This window comes from Sinocyclocheilus grahami, unplaced genomic scaffold (genome assembly GCF_001515645.1).
Source record: "Sinocyclocheilus grahami isolate Dianchi unplaced genomic scaffold, SAMN03320097.WGS_v1.1 scaffold26.1, whole genome shotgun sequence".
Taxonomy (NCBI): domain Eukaryota; kingdom Metazoa; phylum Chordata; class Actinopteri; order Cypriniformes; family Cyprinidae; genus Sinocyclocheilus; species Sinocyclocheilus grahami.
Window position 1 is genome coordinate 1427268 of NW_015505205.1, and position 24246 is coordinate 1451513.

Genomic DNA, 24246 nt, shown 5'->3' on the forward strand with positions numbered 1-24246 from the left:
CCTTAAAGGAATAGTTCACCCGAAAATTACAATTTGTTGTAAATTTCCTTACCCTCACACCATCCAAGATGTAGGCGAGTTTGTTTCTTCATCAAAACAGATTTGGAGAAATTTAGCACTACATTACTTTCTCATTAATGGATCCTCTGCAGTGAATGGGTGAAGTCAGAATGAGAGTTCGAACAGCTGATCATAATAAACCACATGACTCCAGTTATCAAATACAAATATCAATTTTTTTTAACAACTTTTATTTTTTGTCCAAAGTCATTGGGGTTCATTAGTGTTTTGGACCCCATTGACTTTCAGTGCATGGACAAAAAAACACTACGACATTTTTTTTTTTAAATTTCTTCTTTCTTTTTTTGTGTGAATTATCCCATAAGCTCACCTAAGGTGAACATTTATTCAAAAACAAGTCAATTGTCAAAAGTTGGCAGATATTAGTGACCAGTTAGCAGACTAAATGTCTTTCACACATGTTCTGCTATTGGTTCATCTAACAGCTACTAATGTTGTGGCCAAAAACAACAGCTTGTTTCACAGATACCCGTAGAGTGAGAGGAACTGAATTGTCACAACAATGGTTGAGCTCTCACTAATCACACTCTGTGGCCATTACATACTTAATTACATTGGCTTACTCATCTGCATATTTGTCCTATAGGTCTAAGGTTATTTCAACCAAAAATTTGCATATCACAACAGTTTTGCCAGTTAAACAAATCTCTTGACCCAGAAATGTCTAAACTAATTCATGTTATCTAAACATCTTCACAAAAAGCAGAGAAACAAAGATCGGCCATCATTAATTACCTTCATTAATCATACTTTACTGACGGGCAGACTATTTTTTATGTAAGATAAAAAAAAACAACAGAAAGGGGGAAGGAGTTCAAAATTGTTGTTTTACTTTAATCCAAAGGTCTGTAAAATGCAGATACCCGTAGAGTGAGAGGAACTGAATTGTCACAACAATGGTTGAGCTCTCACTAATCACACTCTGTGGCCATTACATACTTAATTACATTGGCTTACTCATCTGCATATTTGTCCTATACGTCTAAGGTTATTTCAACCAAAAATTTGCATATCACAACAGTTTTGCCAGTTAAACAAATCTCTTGACCCAGAAATGTCTAAACTAATTCATGTTATCTAAACATCTTCACAAAAAGCAGAGAAACAAAGATCGGCCATCATTAATTACCTTCATTAATCATACTTTACTGACAGGCAGACTATTTTTTATGTAAGATAAAAAAAACAACAGAAAGGGGGAAGGAGTTCAAAATTGTTGTTTTACTTTAATCCAAAGGTCTGTAAAATTGCTTTCTCATGTTTACATCTAAACAACACCTTCATCAAGATTCAGTGCCAAAATACATGATGTTCCCTTTTTTAGGACCAAGGATGTTTGATTACGATTTAAAACAGCTTGTTCCAAAAATCTCCTCAGCTCCTTAAGGAACCACATGGAAAACCCCAGTCTGTTTCATTCATTCACATAAAGGTGTAAGTCATCTGCAAAGGTAACACGCTTATTTTAAATGTGCTTGATGTGAGTGCAAACAACTTAATCAAAGACACCAGTCTGACTTCACTATTGGCAGGCAAATAAAGATGAATTAATGCTGCAAGGGTGCCAGTATCAATGTTTTGAAAATAGAGGGACTACAAGACCGAGTATTCATTTCAGAGCAAATTACAGATGCATCTTTTCAGTTGTCGCACAGAGGCATGGCAAATTGATGATGTATGATTCAGGGTAGATCAAGAGGATATTAACATTGCCACATGCTGGCCATGAGATGAGCTCATGGAGGAAGTTCAGCACATTTCAAACACCAGCCACTTTCACATTTCTGTGTACCCAGCCAATCACCTGTCTGAGAGGCGAAGCCGATTAGCTCTGCACTCAAAACACCAAAAAATGGCGTTGAGGTCATGAAGGAAGGTGGCAGATTAAATTAGGAAAGCGCAAAGGTAACACGCTTATTTTAAATGCGCTTGATGTGAGTGCAAACAACTTAATCAAAGACACCAGTCTGACTTCACTATTGGCAGGCAAATAAAGATGAATTAATGCTGCAAGGGTGCCAGTATCAATGTTTTGAAAATAGAGGGACCACAAGACCGAGTATTCATTTCAGAGCAAATTACAGATGCATCTTTTCAGTTGTCGCACAGAGGCATGGCAAATTGATGATGTATGATTCAGGGTAGATCAAGAGGATATTAACATTGCCACATGCTGGCCATGAGATCAGCTCATGGAGGAAGTTCAGCACATTTCAAACACCAGCCACTTTCACATTTCTGTGTACCCAGCCAATCACCTGTCTGAGAGGCGAAGCCGATTAGCTCTGCACTCAAAACACCAAAAAATGGCGTTGAGGTCATGAAGGAAGGTGGCAGATTAAATTAGGAAAGCTTTATATAAAGCAAGCTCTCAAAGTGTTACGAGTTATTAACTTCACGGGCAAATCTCTGTGGGGTGCTGCTGTTTAAAAGAGTAAAATTCTCCAGCCTCTTATTTTTTTTTCTCATTCATTTTTAAAATATGTTCCTTTGATATATTTAAAAGCCAGTCAGATATTATAGACAGGACTGGATAAAAATGATCAGTTTTCAGATTAATTGCAATTGAAGCGCCTAAAGGGACATGGAAATGGTTAAAAAAATTAGATGGGATGAAAAATTCTATTTCAATGCTTTTACATTTGCTTGCAAAACTTTTGTGATGACAATAATAGACAGTGGCAGGAAAAACTATATGTGAGTAAATGCAAATGTTTTGCAAGAGTTTCTTGGGTGAATGCAATACTTTTGCAAGAGAACACAAAAGCATTGAAATATAATTTTCCTTCTTATGTCATTTTTTTTCAACACCATGTCACCTTAAGGGCTCCATAAAATCTTTATTTGCACACATTTTAATCTCAATATTGATTATATTTCAAGCTCAATCTTTTTTACTGTGCACCGATTGTGCTTCAGCGGCGACCCACATGTGCTACTAAATCTAAAACATTATTGAATCTACAGCTACGACACAAGTCGTTGTTACCAAAATTTGCCATCCGAATTGAGTGTGAGATTAAGCACATGCATTGTGAAATATTGGCAATAAAATCATATTCTTATTGAGTAATCATCACAGGCTGCACGCAGTAACAAATAGTGCAACCTGTGAAGTCTGATTCAGAAGCAAATGTCTCTTATGAACTGATTCTTTTCAGTGAATCAACAGCATATAGATTGACCAATTCACATACAAACGACTCTTTTGAACAATTCAAACATTCAAATTGACTCAAGTTCATTCAAAACGACAGACAGACATACAGAAAGATAGACAGACAGACAGAGAGAGAGAGATTGAGACAGACAGACAGACAGACAGACAGACAGATAGATAGATAGATAGATAGATAGATAGATAGATAGATAGATAGATAGATAGATAGATAGATAGATAGATAGATAGATAGATAGATAGATAGATAGATAGATAGATAGATAGAATATAGCCAGCAGAATAGCCTGAAAAATATACCCAAATTAATTGTATTTCAGATGACTTTAGGGTCTTAGACACAAATGGATTATGAGGGTTAAATTGGGGAAACCAGTACTTTCTCATTTTTAGTTGTTCTTTATTTAGTCTTTCTAACATTAACTGCACAGCAAAGTGCATACAAGAATGCCATTGAGTTTTCTGCCAGTGGCCTTAAAAATGGGCGATATAAATCAGGGGAGGTAACGCAGACTTAATTCTCAGAGGAGTCTACAGAATGCAGTGCGCTTACCACAGCTCTTCATGGACTAGACCCAGCGCAAGAGCCCCTGTGGGGTGGACCTGCCGGCACGGATGGCTTTTCCAGATGCCGGCAGGGATGTCTTTTCTGAGTCCGGACAACAGCCTACATATCCAAAGTGAACCGCAGAACTTGTTGGGCCAGGAGGCTTCTCCTGCACTCAACCTGAAACATATGCACGTAAACGCCGCATGTGGCCCCAATCAATGACGTGCCCCAAAAAAGTAAAGCTGAGAACGTACACACTGAGTGGCAGCTCCTGCCAAAGCACGCAACCCGGCTAACAAGCGGCTGCCTGGCGGGCACATGGCGTCAGGGGGCTTGTGCGTCACAAAAGGATGACAAACCGAGGCCAGCTGTCAGATTTGTCCTGATCTCAATTTCAACACTATTGCAACATAATCCTGGGAACTGGTCAACAGCCCGGGGATGGTCAAAAACAACCCAAACACAAATGCCAACCATTGAGACATAATGCTGACTCTGGCTGGATAGCTCTGCACGTGTTCGCTTCCTGTCTGAGAGGCTATGCCATGGTTACAGCGAATAATAAAAGCAGGCTGTGCCACGCAAGAGACAAATGATAGACTAAAGACAAGGATAGGTGGAGACTAACAACATGATCTCCTTTGATTTATGAAGTAACATCATGTTGGATTTTGGGGAAGTTCTTGTTTTCAACAAACAGGACATTTAATCCCTATGTGCGTGCTGACATTTCATCTGTCTTTCCTTTAAGCCAGTACCTGGAAGAAAAGGGCCTTCTGTGAAGCACTAAAACAAAGTTGGAATGCTTTGAAGCATTTATGCTTCTCTGCCGTTCCTTTATGCGCATAGGTGCAGATCAACGGTGTCGACAAAGCCACCGATTAATCTTCATTCTGCGTCCTCCCTTTGACGTAGGAAATATCACAAGTCTTTACGAGATCTAAAAAATATTATTAAGGCACAAGTGAGTAATGGAAATAGCATTCCTTATTTGAATAATGGAATAAGCATGTGAAAATGGCTTTAAGTGGTAGGTGATAACCTAATGGTAGCCTCGTAAAACAGAAAGTACACAATCCAACAATTCAAAACATAACTAACAACTTCCCCTGTTTTTAAAGTGGCTAAACATGAAAATCACAAGCTTTTAAAATATAACTCTAACCACAGTAGGCGGAGAAGTACAGTAGACAGAGAAACATCAAAGGTCTGTGGCCATGAAACAGAAGTGATAAATTATACCTAGGTGTAAGATTGACAGTGTTCTAGACACACTTTAAAGGACTATAACTCTACAGATGTGGCAGGTTAAACTTCTATTTTTTGTTCCACTCACAGTAGAGGAATGCAAATATAAGTGTTAAGGTGACCGAAAGAGTTTGCTATGCTTTCAAAAACATGGTCTGGAGAATAACCAGACCAGGTTTTAGACACTTTTCCAGAGTCTGGATCTGACCTTTGAAACACCACACCTCTACAAACACCTAAAGGTGATTTTTCCAGTTTTTGGAGTCACAATACCCTCTAGTGGTCCTAAAAGGAGCTTGCATAAAATGATGCTACCACATATTCAGAACTCGGGAGATCAAATGCAATAATTTAAAGTTCAGTCACTGAAAACCCCACGTTGAAGCAGAAATCTGAATATTGGCAAGGATGTGTCTTTTTCAATATTGTGTTTAAGCCTCAGCTTAATCTGCAGTGGGGTATTAAAGGGACCGGTTACACATAAGAAAGCGTTTTTGTATTTCACCGCGCTGTTTTTCCATTGTTTTTCTATGTGAACATTAGCTAGACGGACGGTTTCGCGCATGGTTATAAAAGCAAAAAGTAGTTCAACATTTTGTTAAATAAATAAACAAATAAATAATTATTTAATATTTTTTTATTCCAGGTTTTACCAGATTGTCCACTCCAATAACATAACTCCCTATTAATCTTATTGTCAGTGACATTTATGTAAATAATTGTCATAGCAGATTAGCTCTAACATGTCACTAGCAGTGTAACAATAACACTGGCTCTGTGTCACGGCCTTGTGCCTCTGTGTGAGAGCAACATCCTTGACTACATTGGCGCTCATGTCTGGCCAGAGGTCTCACATTTCACTCGATCATTCAGAAATAACCCAAAGGAGCAGAACAGAATATATAAAAGGAAGCTCTCAGAGTTTGACTTCTGTCAGGAACCAAGAATGAAGCATACAGTCATCCAATGATGCAGCAAATCTGCAGAATGGCAAGAGGCACAGGAAGTACAGCTGTCACATCAAACTGTCCAGCCACTCACGAAATCTGGCATTAAAACAAAATGAGGACAAGAGCATTGTTGAGAGAGTTTGTGATTGTAAAACATTTAAATACAGTAAAAGTTTAAAGAGAAATGAGTAGACTATGACACTATCCACGTAAGCAGTCTGATGATCTCAGATGTATTATTAACCACTGCTATTGTGCATCAGCAGCTTTAGCTATAAAATGTGCACAGACCTGTTTACTGAGATAATCATCTCCTGCATAATGCTTGTACAGGGTGGAGTGATGCTTTTAAAATGAAGAAATTGTCAAAACGCAAACAATGTGATGCTTTAAAGGGGTAGCTCATCAAAAAAAATAAATTTCTGTCATCCTGTTGTTCCAAACTTGCATGAGTTTTATTCCTTTGTGGAACACGCAAGAGGAATTTTTGAAGTGAATGAGGACAGGGGCTGTTGAACTCCAACATGACAAAAAAAGCATCATAAAATTATGATAAAAGTGATTGATGCAACTGATGTGCTAAATTCTGTGTGCCCTGAAGTCACACAATAGCTTTTTGTAAGGAAAGGAATAAATTACATCATTATTCTTTTGAAAATCTTGACATCCATCCTAGCTCTTCTTGAGACTCGAGGACAAGATCAGTTTGATTCACAAATGAATGATTCAGTCTTGTATCGAATATGTCTGACTCAAAAGAACAATTCAATCAGAAAACATGAACTGGCACTTTCAGGTTTTGTGGCTGAACAGTTCTCTTTAGTAGAATATTTTCAATATATCAGTTGAATAGCGAAACCGTTCTAAATGATTCATTTGTCAAACAAACTGATCACGTTATGACATTTTGTTTGTCGCACAGTTAATGGCTTCAAGAAATTTGAAATATAGTAGTATGGATTACCTTTATGATACATTTATATGGTGCTTCCGTAGACTACTCTGGCTTCACTTACATTTATTGATCACACTGAAACAGGTCACTGAACTCTTAAATGCAGACAGACCACTTCACAACTGCCCTTGTTTTGTTTCGGCTATTCATAACCATTGCTACACGTGAAAGCTTTTTGACACACATGAGGAAACATGGGAAGCTCCAACAACACTTTTGTTTGAGGCCACTTCAATCAAATCTTTTGTCATCCCATAAGACCATCCTATCACCACCTGGTCAAACCTGTTCTACCAGGTAACAGAGTAGCCTATGTATGTCTTCGAAGCAGTTGCTGCTGACCCTAATGGCCTGGGTCACTTTCACTTAGCCTATGGTATCCTCTCATTGAGACAGCTGCTTAACTGTATCTGTCTTCTAAACGCAAATTCCTCAAGTTTACCTTACTAGGTGCGCCCTACCGTGATAAATGTAATCAACTGAGCTGACCTGAGTAAGGTGAGGCGTGGAGGAACGAGACGTCATGAGCCTGACGCAAAATAGGAATCCTACTACAGCGAAGGCAATCTCATGAATATTAATCAAATAACGCTGACGCCCGTTGTAACCATCCAATGGCGATGGCTTGGTTTATAAATATTAATTAGGTAGAGCTGACGTTGCGTTGTCACCTTCCACCACAGGCGAATGGTGGATTCATGAATATTAATAAACCCTTCGCCATAGTACGATTAGCAAAGGCTTCTACTGATCATCCGTCACATCAGCTCCGCAATACCGGCAGGGGACAAACAAGGAAATTATAATCAAAAGACAGCTGTAAGAGTGTTTGCTCCCTTTTATTTGTAAGAAACAAGAGTATTCCTGTAATACAACTACTTGTATTAATTCTCCCGCAGAGACGATGCTTCAGTGTCTGTCTGGAAGTTCGTGTGTGCGTGTCATAGAAGGTTACAGGTCTACGTGGTATTTCTTGGTCTTGGTATTAGCGTATGTGTTATATCTGATATTCGGTGCTTTAGTGTTTTACGCGGTGGAGCTGCCGTATGAAGAGCAGCTTCGGCAAGAGCTTCGGACCGTGAAGCAGCAGTTTCTAAATGATAACGAATGTCTGTCCGATGAAAGACTGGAGGAGTTTCTCACCAGAGCTTTAGAAGCGAGTAATTACGGTGTGTCGGTTCTCAATAATGCTACTACTAACTGGAACTGGGATTTCACATCAGCCCTCTTCTTCGCCAGCACTGTGCTGTCCACGACAGGTGAGAACAGACTTTCTCTTCACAATAATAAATAGCCATAATAGGACTGTTTTTGTGTTCTAACCCAGTTGTTGATTTACATGATATAATTTACTGTCTGTAGTCAGGTAAGTCCTTCTTTACAATCATTTACCCAGGATCGACCGCAATGGTAGAAAACACCGGTGTGGTGTCCTTTGTAAGGTCGACCTGTCCTCTCTGAGATCTCTGATAACAGCATTAGCCTGTGAAGGTTGAAAAGCTTGTACAGTATGATGTGGCCTTTTTAAACAGCCCAACATTTACAATCATATTTTTATATAGACTAAAGATGCTTTAAAACAAGGATGTAACTCAAGAAAAGAGACCTGCCTGCTGTGTTTAATGGGTTAGAGCAGTCTGTCTCTCTCCCTCCCTTCATAATGAGTCAGAAGTCAACAAAGCTTTATGGGCCTTGCGATATATCAAGATCTTGTACAAACATATTATACAGACTATGATCATATTTTTTACTTAACATACTACAAAGGGGAAAATAAAAACAAATAACAGTTCAATAAAATAGGATACACTGGGAATTTAGACTCCATTTTACATATCCTTCTAAGAAAAAGTTGGTAGTAATTTTTTGCTCATTAAACAAGCTTTACACAAATAAATAACCAGCCCTTCTGCGAAATAATATGCAATCACATGAAATAAAAATATGTAAGTCTTCTAGAAAAAGCATAGACTAAATTGCTATGAGCTTCGTTGTTTCAAATGGCCCGCAGTGTTATGCAGTTGGCTGTTACTGTTAATAACTATAACTATAGCTGTTAATAACTATTCTATTAATAACGATAACATTCACATTTTGGTCAGTGCTCAGGATGTATTAAACATAAGCAAAAAAGTTGCAAAAATATGATACCAAGTATCATAAAACAGATATAATACTATAGACAAAACATAATTGTAATTGGGCCACTTTTGAATCTTTTTTGTATTGATGGTGGGATCATCTTCACAAGTCAATTTTTAGAGATTTCACTGTATTTATTAATATTATGACACTCTTACAAATAAAGCAAAATAAGTGCATGCTCACATATTTACAGCCCCTTAGGAGCCCTAGTGGTTTTTTCATTAATTGCAGTGGGTGATTTGAAGGATGTCTGAACTGGATAAGCATGCAGTGTGTGTAGTGTTTCCAAGGATTATGTAACTTAATCCAGCAGGATTTAAGTACTACAACAGGTAACACACTTGACATTCCTGGTAACTTTTCATTATGTGATTAGGATGGTGTTTAAAACGAAATTAACTGGTTCATTTGAGTAAAATGCTAGATGAGATGAGGATTGCCAGATATGCTAAACAAAATGTGTCCAATGGGCAGTCAAAAATATCCAGAACTAGCCCAATGACCTGATCTCAAATATCTAAACATAAAAGATGACACTCCCATGATTAGGCTAAATGCATATTTACAGTTACTATTATGCTTTATACACAATTTCAGTCTGAAAATCACTATACTGTAGACTGTAAATGATTTTTTGAAGTTAAAGTAAGTAAAACAAAGATTATTGGAGTATGTTTTACAAATTTCTTGTAAAATTCAATGTGTTACTTGCCATTTCTTTATCATTTTTTGAATTAAAATTCATTGTTTCGTCACTATTTTTCTTCAGTGTAGTAATCAAATACAATTACAATGCAACAGTGTTTTCATTAAGGAGCTCTCCCAACTGTCCCTTTCTTACAACTCATCATCTAGAACAGTTTTATTTTTGGTAGAATATAAAATGAGTAAAATATTTTAGTACATTTCAGTCAAATACATTTTTATGACCTTTAACCCACGGGAAACAATCAACCTGTGAAATGAAAAGACCCCTTCAAAGAGCTTCATGTGTTTTTTCCAGGATATGGCCACTCCGTTCCTCTCTCAGATGGTGGTAAGGCTTTCTGCATCATTTACTCTGTGGTGGGAATCCCGTTCACCCTGCTGTTCCTGACTGCAGTGGTCCAGAGGATCATGGAGTTCAGTACCCGCAGGCCCGTGGAGTACCTGCACCGGCGCTGGGGCATGTCCAAACCTCTGCTGGCCGCCCTGCACGCCTCCCTGCTGGCCATTATAACCGTCTCCTGCTTCTTCCTCATACCTGCTATCATCTTTTCAGTACTGGAAGAGGACTGGAATTTTCTGGAGTCCTTCTATTTCTGCTTCATTTCTCTTAGTACTATTGGCTTAGGTGACTATGTACCAGGAGAGGGCTACCATCAGAGGTTCAGAGAACTCTATAAATTGGGCATTACATGTAAGTGCACCGTTCATTTAAACATGATTGATGTACATATATACATTTTACTTTTTCTTTCTTACATTTATATTACATCTTTATCTTAGGTTGCTTTGTTAACTTAGCGTTTGCACTGTGACATTTTTTAAACAATTAATTTGCCAACACCCCCTGTAGTATCACTGCAGACCCCATAAGGCTCTCTGGCCCTCTTTAATCTTACCTGCCTCTCTCCTCTACAGTCTACCTGATATTGGGCTTGATCGCAATGCTAGTGGTTCTGGAAACCTTCTGTGAACTTCAGCAGATGAAGAAGCTCAGGAAGATGTTCTACCTGAGAAAACAAAAAACAGAAGACCAGCTAAACATTGTGGATCATGATCACCTCTCATTCGCCTCTGTGTCCGACCCGGCAGCCTCTTTTAGGGAGGATAAAACTGATGTGTTTCCTGATGACATAGTCTCTGCCTCACCTACTACTACCTCCAATGGACCAATGGACCGATGATGCATCCTAAAGTTTTGTGTCTACAAACCTGACACGTTAATGTTTCTGAAACATCTCCGCTAAGAGCACAAATGTATTGTAATTTGTTAGTGTAGGCTACTCTGCTGTCAAGTTAACTGAAACCTTATATGAATACTTGAAACACAGGCTGAAGGTGATTTATTGTGGAAAAGGATTGTATGAATTTGTAGAATACATAATATCATAGGACATCATGGTTCATGCTGTTGCTGAACAGAAAAACATTTTGTGACCAGGGTTTTGTGTGTGTGTGTGTGTTTGTGTGTATGTAAATGATAAATCCATCCAAGACTTCTAAATATAAATAGTTAACTGGTAAGTGGTCATAGACTAGCATTACATACTTCTCATGCTGTTCTTGTTAGGTGACATAAAGGGATCCATATCCTCTATTATAATTATACAGATTTATTAATGGAAATCATGTTTTCAGGTTACTAAGTTTGTAGATATTGCTTAAGGCTGGAAAACACTGCATGACTTTTATACAATTTTATTTGCCCTGATTTGCTGTCTGGAAAAGTCAACACTACCAGTCTACTGATTTTAGGCTGTCAGAGTTGATAGATTTCACTGAAAATTGTGTAGTGTATGATGGGCACATACTTGATTTTTTTTAGCTTTAAATTAAGATTCCATCCAATCTGAGAATATCAAATGTTTAGATATTTTGAATTTAGAACATTGTTTTCGTTTGTCAGCAATAAGGGGCACATTTCTGAGTGAGTTTATTGTGTTTTTGGAAAGATTTGAAAATCAGTAGTTGTATAGTATATTCCAGCCTTAACTCTATTCAAAGTCTGCAAATGTACAATTCCGATGTTTAACAATCTGTTCAGATTTTTTTTTTTTAATCACGTAGTGTATTCCAGCCTTTAGTCTTTTTTTTTCATTAGATTTTTAGAATAGACAGGGGCAGGTCCCTGATGACATTCCTAGTGACACATTCTGTAATTCACTCATTAAGGTAATTTAAAATATGTATATTTTTAGTAGAGGCATCAGACAATCAAAAATCTGTATATTTAATTTCTTTACGTTTACGGCTTTATTCATGTTGGCTCTTCTGCAGTTGCATTAGGCATTGTCCACCACCTAAAGGTGCTGTTGTGCATTGAGTGCCGTTACTGTTGTATTGTAAGCCCGAGAACATGAGTCACATCAGTGCATCAGTATACGTTCTTATGAGTGACTGGGTATATTGCTGAAGGAAATTAATGTTATTTTATCATTCATTTGTAGTTTTCATTTTTATATTTTATTGCACATCCCTAAAGTCGCACTTTAACTAAACAGAATAAACTGGAGATTTTGGTTATTCTGTAGATGTTTTAATTGTATTGTGTTTATTCTTCAGCCAGTAGCAAGACGTTGTACATATGAACTGAAACAGAACTTGCAGCACATATCAAATGTAATCCAAACACATCTCCTTCACCTCTCAGAGTTGTTTACTTTGATCATTTTGCGTGGCTATATAGGTGTGTTAAAACCCTGAGCAGCTGTACAGTCTGTTAACAGGATGCCTGCTCAGTGTTGTTAAAAGAGATATTTACTCTGCTGTTTGAAAGTGAATTTGATGCCATCCTGTAATAGTGGTGCTGAAATTGAGCCGAGGTTATGTTAACAAGGCCCTGCAGCTGTGCTCACCTTGTTCAACTTGACCAGGACAAATTTCAATAAGTTGAGCACATGAAACTATGAGACCTTCTTGAGTTCCCCTAGACATTCATCTAAATGTCACATTCATTATCATCACAGCATTAGATGAGCCGATATAGGAGGTTATATTTCAGGGCTTCTCTAAAGGTGAACAATTCCTTCATATCATGGGAAAATGCTCTTTTTGAGTATATCCGGAATGTTTTCATGTTAGTATCTGTTGGTTCAGGTATGATGAATGAATGAAGCATTGAATGAATGAATGATGCCAATTTTATTATTAACATGCCAATTTTAACACCAATTTTATTTCCCTTTAAATATTCCTTTATATATATATATATATATATATTTTTTTTTTTTTTTGTCATTTATTAGACGCTTTTATCCAAAGCGACTTACAAATGAGGACAACAGAAGCAATCAATTGTAGTATTAAAACAACTAAAAACAGATCCAAAGCTAAAACTTTATAAATACTACCTATACACATTTTAAAAATAAAGAGATTAAATAAAAGTGACAAGTGCATATAACAAAATTTCAAAACTTAACATTTAAATGAAAAACAAAAAAAATAAAGCTAAAAACAATTCAAAATATTAAAGAACAAAAGGTACAAGAGCATATTGACAAGAGCTCATGTACAACCACACACACATACATATATACTGTATATGAACATACACATTTATTCATTCAATATATATATGATTTCATTTCCATTTAGTTTGTTGAAGTATTAAAATTACTCAAATTAAATAAAACTAAAAACTTAATAAAAGACCTATACAGACATAATAAATTTAGACAATGTAACTCAAATTAAAATAAATAACAAATACAAATAATACAAATCAAACGACAGTAGTTTATCAGTAATCCTAAAAAATAACACTGCCAAACTTGCATGCTAAAAAACAACAACTTACTCACACATAGTAAGAAATGGTTATAAAAACTGAAACAGAAGCGAAACAAGTAATAGGAAAGAGGAGAATATATATATATATATATTTATGTTTCTCATAAAAATAAAAATAGGCACAACTGAGATATTTGTTGACAGTTAAAGTACAGAGTAATATTAATGTGAATATGGAGATTATAGCTAATATTTCAATTCATTTAAATAAGAACACATGCTATAAATAATTTGGCTTATTATTTGATGAGAAATATATTTTTAGATATTGCTGCAATATCAGTTCATATCGAAATTTCCAACTGTTTCAAAAATCTGAAATCTCTTTGGGAATTAGAATAAAAAAGTGAGATTACAAGAATCTGAGAAGTGCAGGATCGATAATCTCCATTTGAACTTAATTTAGTCTCATTGCTATTTAGGTGAACAAACAAGATATTAAAGAAATCTCATGAGTTTTCTTTCCTATGGGAGATTTGATTTGTTGCACCAGAGTTAAAGCTATTTTGTCTAGCTTTTTTGAGAATTTACTTCAATAATTGAATGACCAAAGACAGACAAAGCAGAATCCCAGTAAAATATATAAAGTATAATATGTAAAGGAATATAAATTATATATTATATAAAATTATATATTATATAAATATTATAAATGTAATTAAAGAAATGATGACATAATAGCAACACTATGAATTCAAACTGAATCATTTCATATTGCATGAATAGCGAAGATGTCTGAAATGTACATCTAATTTATGGAATTACTGAATAGTTGCCCCATGCACTCATGGGGGAGCCATGTTAGCTCAATAGTCTAATTTTACTTTTTAACCTTAAAATAAAAACAGTATTTTTACTCCACAAATACCCCATTAACAAATAGACAGCATCATTTAGCATAATGCAATGTTATACATCACTATTTTCCAGAAACACAAAATTAGATAATTTAACCTATCCATGTCCATTATTAAATGTGTTGAAATGAGATTAAGAACAATCTATGGTACAGAGGGAAAAAAGGAAGCGTCATCTTGCCCTGTGGGGCATATTACCCTACTGTTCTCCTTGAAGAGAACAAACTATTGAATACTGCAGTTGTTATTTATAAATGTCTCCTTTAAACTTTGCCTTTGGTGTGTCCTTGGTAAATGTGAATAATCTCCACCAGAGCACTTCGATAGTTCTCACCCAAGATATTTCTATTAAACTCTCTCTCCCATGGCCTGTGTTTATCCAAGCCAGTCTGCCTCATTAGATGTCAGGTCCCGCTACAGTGTGTGCCAAGCTCAATTTTGAGCATATGGAGTGCAGACCTCATGGCTTCTCCCCACGCCGTTCTCCAGCGGAAGGTGTCGGGAGGTTATTGACGGCACTGTCAGAAGTTTTTGCTTAGCTAAGCACAGGTCACCTGACTGGGGCTTGTGCTGGGGTGGAGACGGCCCTTCCGATCGATAGGTGCCAACCAGTTACAATGAACTCCCCTTTGCTCACCACACACACAGTGGCTCACACCCCCACTGCTAGCCATCTTTCAAAAGCTGGCTGTGGACCGTGAAGCTGCCACACTGCAGGGACAAGATCCCCACACATGATGTGCCGGCGCAATGCAGAGAGAGGACGAGACTCCAGCGCCCTGTGTTCAACTGTGTCCTCCGAAAGACAGGTAGAATCTTTTACATTTGATTAAGTGCTGAAAAGCTAATCTGAGTGACAGTTTAATGACCTAATGGCATAATGATGCTTTTAAGGAGTTTTATTAAGACAGATTTGATTACCAAGCTTAGATTTTTAATGCTCAACTTGCTGTCATTTGTTACAGTTCTTTGCACTGCAGTCTAATTTAGAAATGTTTTTTGTTTTGTTTTTGTTTTTTATAACAGACAGCATTTTCACAGGGTTTTTCAAACCAACAATTTTGTTCAAGTGAAATATAAAGAGGTTATAATATGCATTGGAAATTATAATTTTCTAAAATAAATGAAATAAAGTTTTTTAAGAGCATCAATGAAAATGCCATAAACTATAATGGATTACATGTGGTGCTTAAACTATATACGGAATATAAGATGTATGTATTCATGAACTAACACACGCACATTAAGTATGAAAATTACCATACTTAATGGTGCTTGCTTATAATTTCTCATATTAGAATTAGAAATATAAAAGATTAAACACTGTATTATACATTTGGCATGCTACTGAGAATGATGATGACATGAATGATTTTTCAAATTGGGTGGCTTGTTGATAAGATATTGCTGTCATAACACTTTTCTTAGCAATCAGAATTAAGATTTTCACCTTGTCCACAATAAAATCTCATAGGCTAGATTTAAATGGAAGGATTAAACAGACCCCAGGTTTACGTAGGGACAAACAGAAATTAGAAATGTAGAAATTTGGTGGTCGGAATAATACGCAGCCATCCAAAACACGCTCATAAGCACATAGCAAGATTCACTATGTTACAGAGTGCATTAGTAATTGCATGGCAACACACTGGAAAACACTCACAACTCCCTAGATGGACAATTTTTTTTATTATTTTCATCTGAAATGTAAAAATCTAATGCATATCATGAGCATGTATATTATGAGCTTGTGCATATGTGTATTAGGTTGGGTCTATAATTTATTTAAAGATATTGAAAGACCCAGTGAAAACTGTCGCATTGGATTTGCAGGCTTTGCATGCAATTCCTTCTTCCTGGGTAGTTCACCAAAAGCCACTTCCTCCCTCATCTACTCTTGGCCAGTTTCCTTCTTTCCCCCTGCAACACACTGCCATCTCTGCTGTGCCAGACAGATGGGCTGTGCTGTGCTGGGCTGCTGTGTTTGCTGCAATTTACCTGTTCACCTAAGAAAGATACACCGAAGCACGTTCAATTTAATGTGTGTCACAAGAGCAAAACAGCAAGTATGTATTATTATAAAAACTAGTCTCAGTACAGTCAGTGAGCCAGCAGTATTTTTTTTTCTGTGGCAAATAATGCAATATATATGTATAGCTACAGATACTCTATATTTAGCCATGAATGTATTACAAAAATGTTTTAACCACTGAATGCTCATGACTTTAAAAAGGACAAAAATGTCAGAATTCTCTAATGAATTATGCACATGGCCTGTTGCTGACCAAATTAAATTAGTGCCAGTGTGAAAAGTGTTTTAAATAGAGTTTATTGGAGGTCGACGTGGATAACGCCAAATGATATAAGATGAGACATCAATATTGGTGGAACTGAAGCTCAGAACTTAGAGAGGATGTCAGAATTTGTGTCTGCGCAGGCGCAGTGCGTGCATAGGTGGTCGTGTCTTCTTTATACATACGGTAGTGCCGCTTCAGCTCAGCACTCTGGATCTCCTTCTGACGTTTTACTACCATGATTCTGTAACTGCTTATTAAAATAGGCTCATCAGAGTCTCAGAGTGAGTTACTGGATGCATTTCTTGGCAAAAAACTACAGATGCTTCCAAATGAGCGCGTGACGTGAGCATCCTTTTAGTCTTTTTAAATGCCTTCGTCTAGCTTGCAGTTGGCTGTATCATAAACAAGTTTACACTGTGTAGGACAGCAGTTCAACGCAACTGCAAGTTTAACTAGAAAAATGTCTCAGGTTACTTATGTAACCATGGTTTCCTGAGTAGGAAACGAGACACTGCGTCCTCTAGGTTTCCCCATAGCAACCCCTAGAGGACGCAGTTTGAAGTTCCCATGAAAGGGAACGTCTCAGGTTACTTATGTAACCATGGTTCCCTGAGTAGGGAACGAGACACTGCGTCTCTAGGGGTCACTATGGGGAAACCTAGAGGACGCAGTTCGAAGTTCCCATGAAAGGGAACGCTCGCACACTCGCAGTTTTGTTCACATTGATTGTTCACGCAGCTTTTTGTCGCATTGCGTTGTGTCATGCCTCTTTGCGCTGTGGACGGTGTGTTTACATGCAGGTTGGTTCTAAGCTATACATTTCCGCAGAGATCCATTGTGCTCTAATGTCTCTTCTTTAACTTCAGGGGAATGAGGAAGCCTTCAGACATGAGTCCGCGCCGCCTGTCAGATATCAGTCCTCAGATCAGACAGCTGAAATCCCTCGTCATTGATGAAGATCTGAGTGAAGAACTGAAGTCATCGAGATCGGTCGAGTACATCAACAACGCATCCATAGAAGAGCGGATCCTGAGGATCACTGGTTACTATGGCTATGAGCCCTGGAACGGACCTCTTAGAGGTATACTTGATTCATGCGTGTTTTTATAAGTTAAATGTAAAGAATTGAATGAATATCATATGAGTTAATGGCATATAGAACTATAAGGGTTCTTTAACCTTAAAGGGATAGTCCAACCAAAAATGCTAATTCTCTCATAATTCACTTACCTCAACTTGAATGACGTCCATCTTTGGAACCTAAAAATATATTGAAGAATGTTTGTTATCCAGTTCATGAAAATGTCTCAAAATATCTTCTTTTGTGTTCCACAGAAGAAAGACATGTAGACAGGTTTGTAAGGGCACGTGAATGATGACAGAATTTAAATTTTTAGGTGGACTAACCCTTTAACTTTTAAAGTATCCTATATAGAAATAAAATAGTATTACATGAATTTCATTATATAACTTTTACATGCATTATGTAAGTCTGTTGTTTGGATGTGCTTTGCATTGCTTGACACTTGAAATAAGCTGGTTGACTCCTTCAATCCAGTTCATGAAAATGTCTCAAAATATCTTCTTTTGTGTTCCACAGAAGACAGACATGTAGACAGGTTTGTAAGGGCACGTGAATGATGACAGAATTTAAATTTTTAGGTGGACTAACCCTTTAACTTTTAAAGTATCCTATATAGAAATAAAATAGTATTACATGAATTTCATTATATAACTTTTACATGCATTATGTAAGTCTGTTGTTTGGATGTGCTTTGCATTGCTTGACACTTGAAATAAGCTGGTTGACTCCTTCCTAAAAAATTTAAATGTGGCTTAAAGGTTACATCATCAATCTGCTAGTCCTGTCTAATCCTTATTTTTTTTTTTATATGAAAGTTGAACATCTATGCTTTATGATGTAAACACATCGATCAAAGACCAGCTTCACACCCCTGCATCAATTTGAGCTCCTCTGCAACCCCACGCACAAATATTTCTTTGTGGCCGCACTTTAAAATACTGTTGACACAGGCATAGGTGACAAAATCTATCACCCATTTGATAAACAGCTGAGTCAGATCATTTGTAAACAAAGAGCCCTTTCAGATACTTTCCATATGTAAATACTGTACACAGTAAAAAAAAAAAAAAAAAAAAACTTCAATATTTATGATCCCCCTTATTAAAAAAAACAAAAGAAAAACGTCTTGCATATTCTGCAAATATCCGTTTAGCAAATGGGACCCCTGATGTATCTACTGTTGTATTTGAGCTGAGCACTGTAGCCTGAGTTACGACGTGCAGCTCTGTCAGTTATTCTACTATGCAAGAGAAGGTAACCGAGTCAGAGCCCAGTTTTTTGCTGAGTCATCAGGGGCAGATGAGGTCTCTCTCAATTCTCATTTCCATTCCTCCACTGACTGCATCATATTCATAGCATAAGATTTGTGTGCACTCTCATGCACAAGTTAAACTTATGTGAACATGACTGATCGACTTGTAAGTCACATTAGGATAAAGAAAAAAATCAGATTTTATTTTTAAATCATTGAGGAAAGATTTAAGTCATAATGACATATAACATATACTTTACTGATGTAGTATTTTATACTAGTCTACATGAAATTGTAATGGATTAAAACGTTTTCTGTGAATGCAGTTGCAACAGATAAAAATATTTGGTGTAAACAGATTCTCCAAAATAATAGTTAGTAGTAAAGTAAAAACGTTGAGACTTTCGTTTAGAGCATTTGAAGTAAGTAGATCATTCATCATCAATGTTGGAGTTGAAATGATGCAACAGAGCATCTTTAAAACTTAATAGTGAGAGAATAATTCCTCCAGCTCTGGCACTTGTATGCAATAAAAACGATGGTTTGACATTGCTTTTTTACATCATACAGCAGTCGATGGAGAGATGGTCAGACAGATGTTCATTGAACCTGCCCATAAATGCCAAATAAATGGATTTGATTGGTTTGTGCAATCCTTACATTTTTATTTCACAATGGTAATTGGGCAGTTCAGCATGGTTTTCGTTCACATATTGTCACTGTATAGGGTTGAATTTAAAAGTCAATTCTTTAACTACTTTACCATCACCTTCAAATTGATACCTTGGTCGATGTTTGCAGCACTGAGCTGGCACACAGATCACATGAACTATCCCAGACTGTGGTCTGTGGTTTGACTATGATAATGAGACACTTGTTCTGTTGACTGACTGCTTCTGGGGGACAGTCTGTCTGCCTCCTTGTCCTTTTTGCACTGACAGTTCTGTCCTTCAGACCGGGCAGGTTCTTGCCAGTACATGCTAAATATCCTCTTACAGCCCATACGGGGCAAAAGTATGGTATATAAGGGAGAAATGAGAATCTTTGTAATACAATTAATGCATATACACAGCAGAAGAAACTGTGTTGCATCTTCAGTATCATGGACAGCAATACAATATCTTGTGTATTGCTTCATGCTATCTAATGTTCTTGTATCTTGCTTTATAATGTTGTATAACTGTATGTCTTACTTCAAAAAAGCGTATGGACAAGTCAGAAATTTGGTCTGTGATAAATGACATTACGCCACTAATATGGAGTTCCCTTTCAGTCGGTCACTTTCGACGAATTGGGATCTCGCTTAGCGGGACCAATCTACTTCGAGTGTAAACTAAACGAGCCAATGCACACTGGCATGCGATTATTGCATCCAGCTGCTGCTGATCACAGAATGAGTATAAGTAGGCAGCAGGTGCAGCACATATTCAGCTTTTCGCTTCGGAGCCATGAATTTCATTATATAACTTTTACATGCATTATGTAAGTCTGTTGTTTGGATGTGCTTTGCATTGCTTGACACTTGAAATAAGCTGGTTGACTCCTTCCTAAAAAATTTAAATGTGGCTTAAAGGTTACATCATCAATCTGCTAGTCCTGTCTAATCCTTATTTTTTTTTTTATATGAAAGTTGAACATCTATGCTTTATGATGTAAACACATCGATCAAAGACCAGCTTCACACCCCTGCATCAATTTGAGCTCCTCTGCAACCCCACGCACAAATATTTCTTTGTGGCCGCACTTTAAAATACTGTTGACACAGGCATAGGTGACAAAATCTATCACCCATTTGATAAACAGCTGAGTCAGATCATTTGTAAACAAAGATCCCTTTCAGATACTTTCTATATGTAAATACTGTACACAGTAAAAAAAAATAAAAATTCAATATTTATGATCCCCCTTATTAAAAAAAACAAAAGAAAAACGTCTTGCATATTCTGCAAATATCCGTTTAGCAAATGAGACCCCTGATGTATCTATTGTTGTATTTGAGCTGAGCACTGTAGCCTGAGTTACGACGTGCAGCTCTGTCAGTTATTCTACTATGCAAGAGAAGGTAACTGAGTCAGAGCCCAGTTTTTTGCTGAGTCATCAGGGGCAGATGAGGTCTCTCTCAATTCTCATTTCCATTCCTCCACTGACTGCATCATATTCATAGCATAAGATTTGTGTGCACTCTCATGCACAAGTTAAACTTATGTGAACATGACTGATCGACTTGTAAGTCACATTAGGATAAAGAAAAAAAATCAGATTTTATTTTTAAATCATTGAGGAAAGATTTAAGTCATAATGACATATAACATATACTTTACTGATGTAGTATTTTATACTAGTCTACATGAAATTGTAATGGATTAAAACGTTTTCTGTGAATGCAGTTGCAACAGATAAAAATATTTGGTGTAAACAGATTCTCCAAAATAATAGTTAGTAGTAAAGTAAAAACGTTGAGACTTTCGTTTAGAGCATTTGAAGTAAGTAGATCATTCATCATCAATGTTGGAGTTGAAATGATGCAACAGAGCATCTTTAAAACTTAATAGTGAGAGAATAATTCCTCCAGCTCTGGCACTTGTTCCCCCTTATTAAAAAAAACAAAAGAAAAACGTCTTGCATATTCTGCAAATATCCGTTTAGCAAATGGGACCCCTGATGTATCTACTGTTGTATTTGAGCTGAGCACTGTAGCCTGAGTTACGACGTGCAGCTCTGTCAGTTATTCTACTATGCAAGAGAAGGTAACCGAGTCAGAGCCCAGTTTTTTGCTGAGTCATCAGGGGCAGATGAGGTCTCTCTCAATTCTCATTTCCATTCCTCCACTGACTGCATCATATTCATAGCATAAGATTTGTGTGCACTCTCATGCACAAGTTAAACTTATGTGAACATGACTGATCGACTTGTAAGTCACATTAGGATAAAGAAAAAAAATCAGATTTTATTTTTAAATCATTGAGGAAAGATTTAAGTCATAATGACATATAACATATACTTTACTGATGTAGTATTTTATACTAGTCTACATGAAATTGTAATGGATTAAAACGTTTTCTGTGAATGCAGTTGCAACAGATAAAAATATTTGGTGTAAACAGATTCTCCAAAATAATAGTTAGTAGTAAAGTAAAAACGTTGAGACTTTCGTTTAGAGCATTTGAAGTAAGTAGATCATTCATCATCAATGTTGGAGTTGAAATGATGCAACAGAGCATCTTTAAAACTTAATAGTGAGAGAATAATTCCTCCAGCTCTGGCACTTGTATGCAATAAAAACGATGGTTTGACATTGCTTTTTTACATCATACAGCAGTCGATGGAGAGATGGTCAGACAGATGTTCATTGAACCTGCCCATAAATGCCAAATAAATGGATTTGATTGGTTTGTGCAATCCTTACATTTTTATTTCACAATGGTAATTGGGCAGTTCAGCATGGTTTTCGTTCACATATTGTCACTGTATAGGGTTGAATTTAAAAGTAAATTCTTTAACTACTTTACCATCACCTTCAAATTTTTCACAATAGTACTGTTTTTACTGTATATTTATCAAATAAATGCAGCCTTAGAGAACATACAGTAAGAGACTTCTTTCAAAAACATTAACAAATTCTTACCGACCACAAAGTTTTAAATAGTGTATCTATAATTACCTATTATTCTTTGATAAAAAACAATGCTCTAAAAAAGTGCTTAACCTGTATTGACTCCAGAACATTGTTTGAATTTCAGATGTTTTCAACATTACAGTGCTTACTGTGAGTTGTCCTACTGAAGTTACAGTTCTGAAATTATATTACATATCTCTTATGTACTGTATTTCAGATTTGTTAGTGTCATTTTTGTTATGCAAATTTCTCCTGAATGTTCTGCATGAAAGTTTATTGCTTAAAGAGGGGCTGATGCGATTAAATGCCTGTGGCTATACTTATGGCATTGTATTATGCAATTATATTGTCTGTATCTGCAGGGGAGGACCAGCCCAACAGCGAGAAGGTGGAAGTGAAGGTAGATGGCCATTCTGCCACAGAAACAGTCAAATCAGATTGTGGGAACAGGCTGCAGAGGCTCTGCTGCTGTATGCATATGACTGCAGTCCACCTGCGCAGAGCACTGTGGGGTGTCGCTGTGGTGATCTGCATCTGCATTTCTTGGACAGGCTGCACTCAGTTGGCCAAAAGAACCGTCAGACGCTTGAATATCCCATTCACCCTCACTTGGTTCTCCACTTCCTGGAACTGTGCCATCTTCCCTCTTTACTACCTGGGTCACCTGTGCTGTAGCAAGGACCGACAGACTCCCAGACAGCGCATCAGGTGAGACGGGTTGTGTTTCCTTTCATGCAAGGAGATCTGACTCTGTGACCTATGAAACGTCACTGCATTTCAAAATGAGCACTCTTTGCAAAAGTGCTGCACTGTGTAATAGTTTGGTTTTATGCAGAAACCTTTTGTTGAATTTGCCGTTTTATGGGGGGGGGGGGGGGGGGGTACGTTCCTGCCTGGTTTTGTAATGTTCATCTAGTTACTAGTTCTTCTTTGTAAAGTCATCATAAAATCAAAACATAGCTACTTTATTAATAAGTTCCATGTCTCAATGTGCACACCTTATTGCGCTCCGTGTATTTACTTTTTTTTTTTGCTACTGTTGTAAAATATATATATATATCTTGCCATTTTACTGTAGGCATTTATTGATAAAATGTTTTAATATTTTTGAAAATTTAATTTATACCTGTGATGGCAAAGCTTTTCAGCAGCCATTACTCCAGTCTTCAGTGTTACATGATCACAGAAATAATTCAAATATTATACTGATATTATACAGATTCTTTGATGAATAAAAAAAGTTTTTGTAACTTTATACTGTAAATGTCTATACTCTCAGTTTAGATCAGTTAATTGTGACCTTGCTGTATAAAATTTGTTTTTATTTTTTTAAATGAAAATAAAAAATTTTTTCTTCAAAAATCTTACTGACCCTAAACCTTTAAATGGTTCTGTCAGGACCACTATCGTCAGAATGATAGATACTTAGCATAAAGTTTGGTTTGGCGGTATGGTTCTGTTCTGGGCAAAAAACCTCCCTGCCCATCCATGCAGCCTGTCATGAATGAGCAGGGAGAGCAGCAATAATAACCCCCC

At 36.9% G+C, this 24246-nt stretch overlaps 2 protein-coding genes across 2 annotated transcripts in view; both read left to right on the forward strand.

The window, feature by feature from the left end:
- The first annotated feature begins 7707 nt into the window (after positions 1-7707).
- Positions 7708-11013, forward strand: LOC107566833 (potassium channel subfamily K member 1-like). Its single transcript, XM_016252387.1, has 3 exons — positions 7708-8221; positions 10111-10506; positions 10731-11013. The coding sequence occupies exons 1-3, from the start codon at positions 7867-7869 to the stop codon at positions 10994-10996; spliced, it is 1017 nt and encodes a 338-aa protein (XP_016107873.1). The 5' UTR covers positions 7708-7866; the 3' UTR covers positions 10997-11013.
- A 6555-nt stretch (positions 11014-17568) lies between these two features.
- Positions 17569-24246, forward strand: part of LOC107566839 (putative thiamine transporter SLC35F3) — a 10078-nt gene continuing 3400 nt past the window's right edge. Inside the window, exons 1-2 of the mRNA XM_016252399.1 lie at positions 17569-17839; positions 23073-23418. Coding sequence (XP_016107885.1) covers positions 17629-17839; positions 23073-23418 — 557 coding nt within the window. The 5' untranslated portion in view covers positions 17569-17628. The remainder of the gene's footprint in view (positions 17840-23072; positions 23419-24246) is intronic.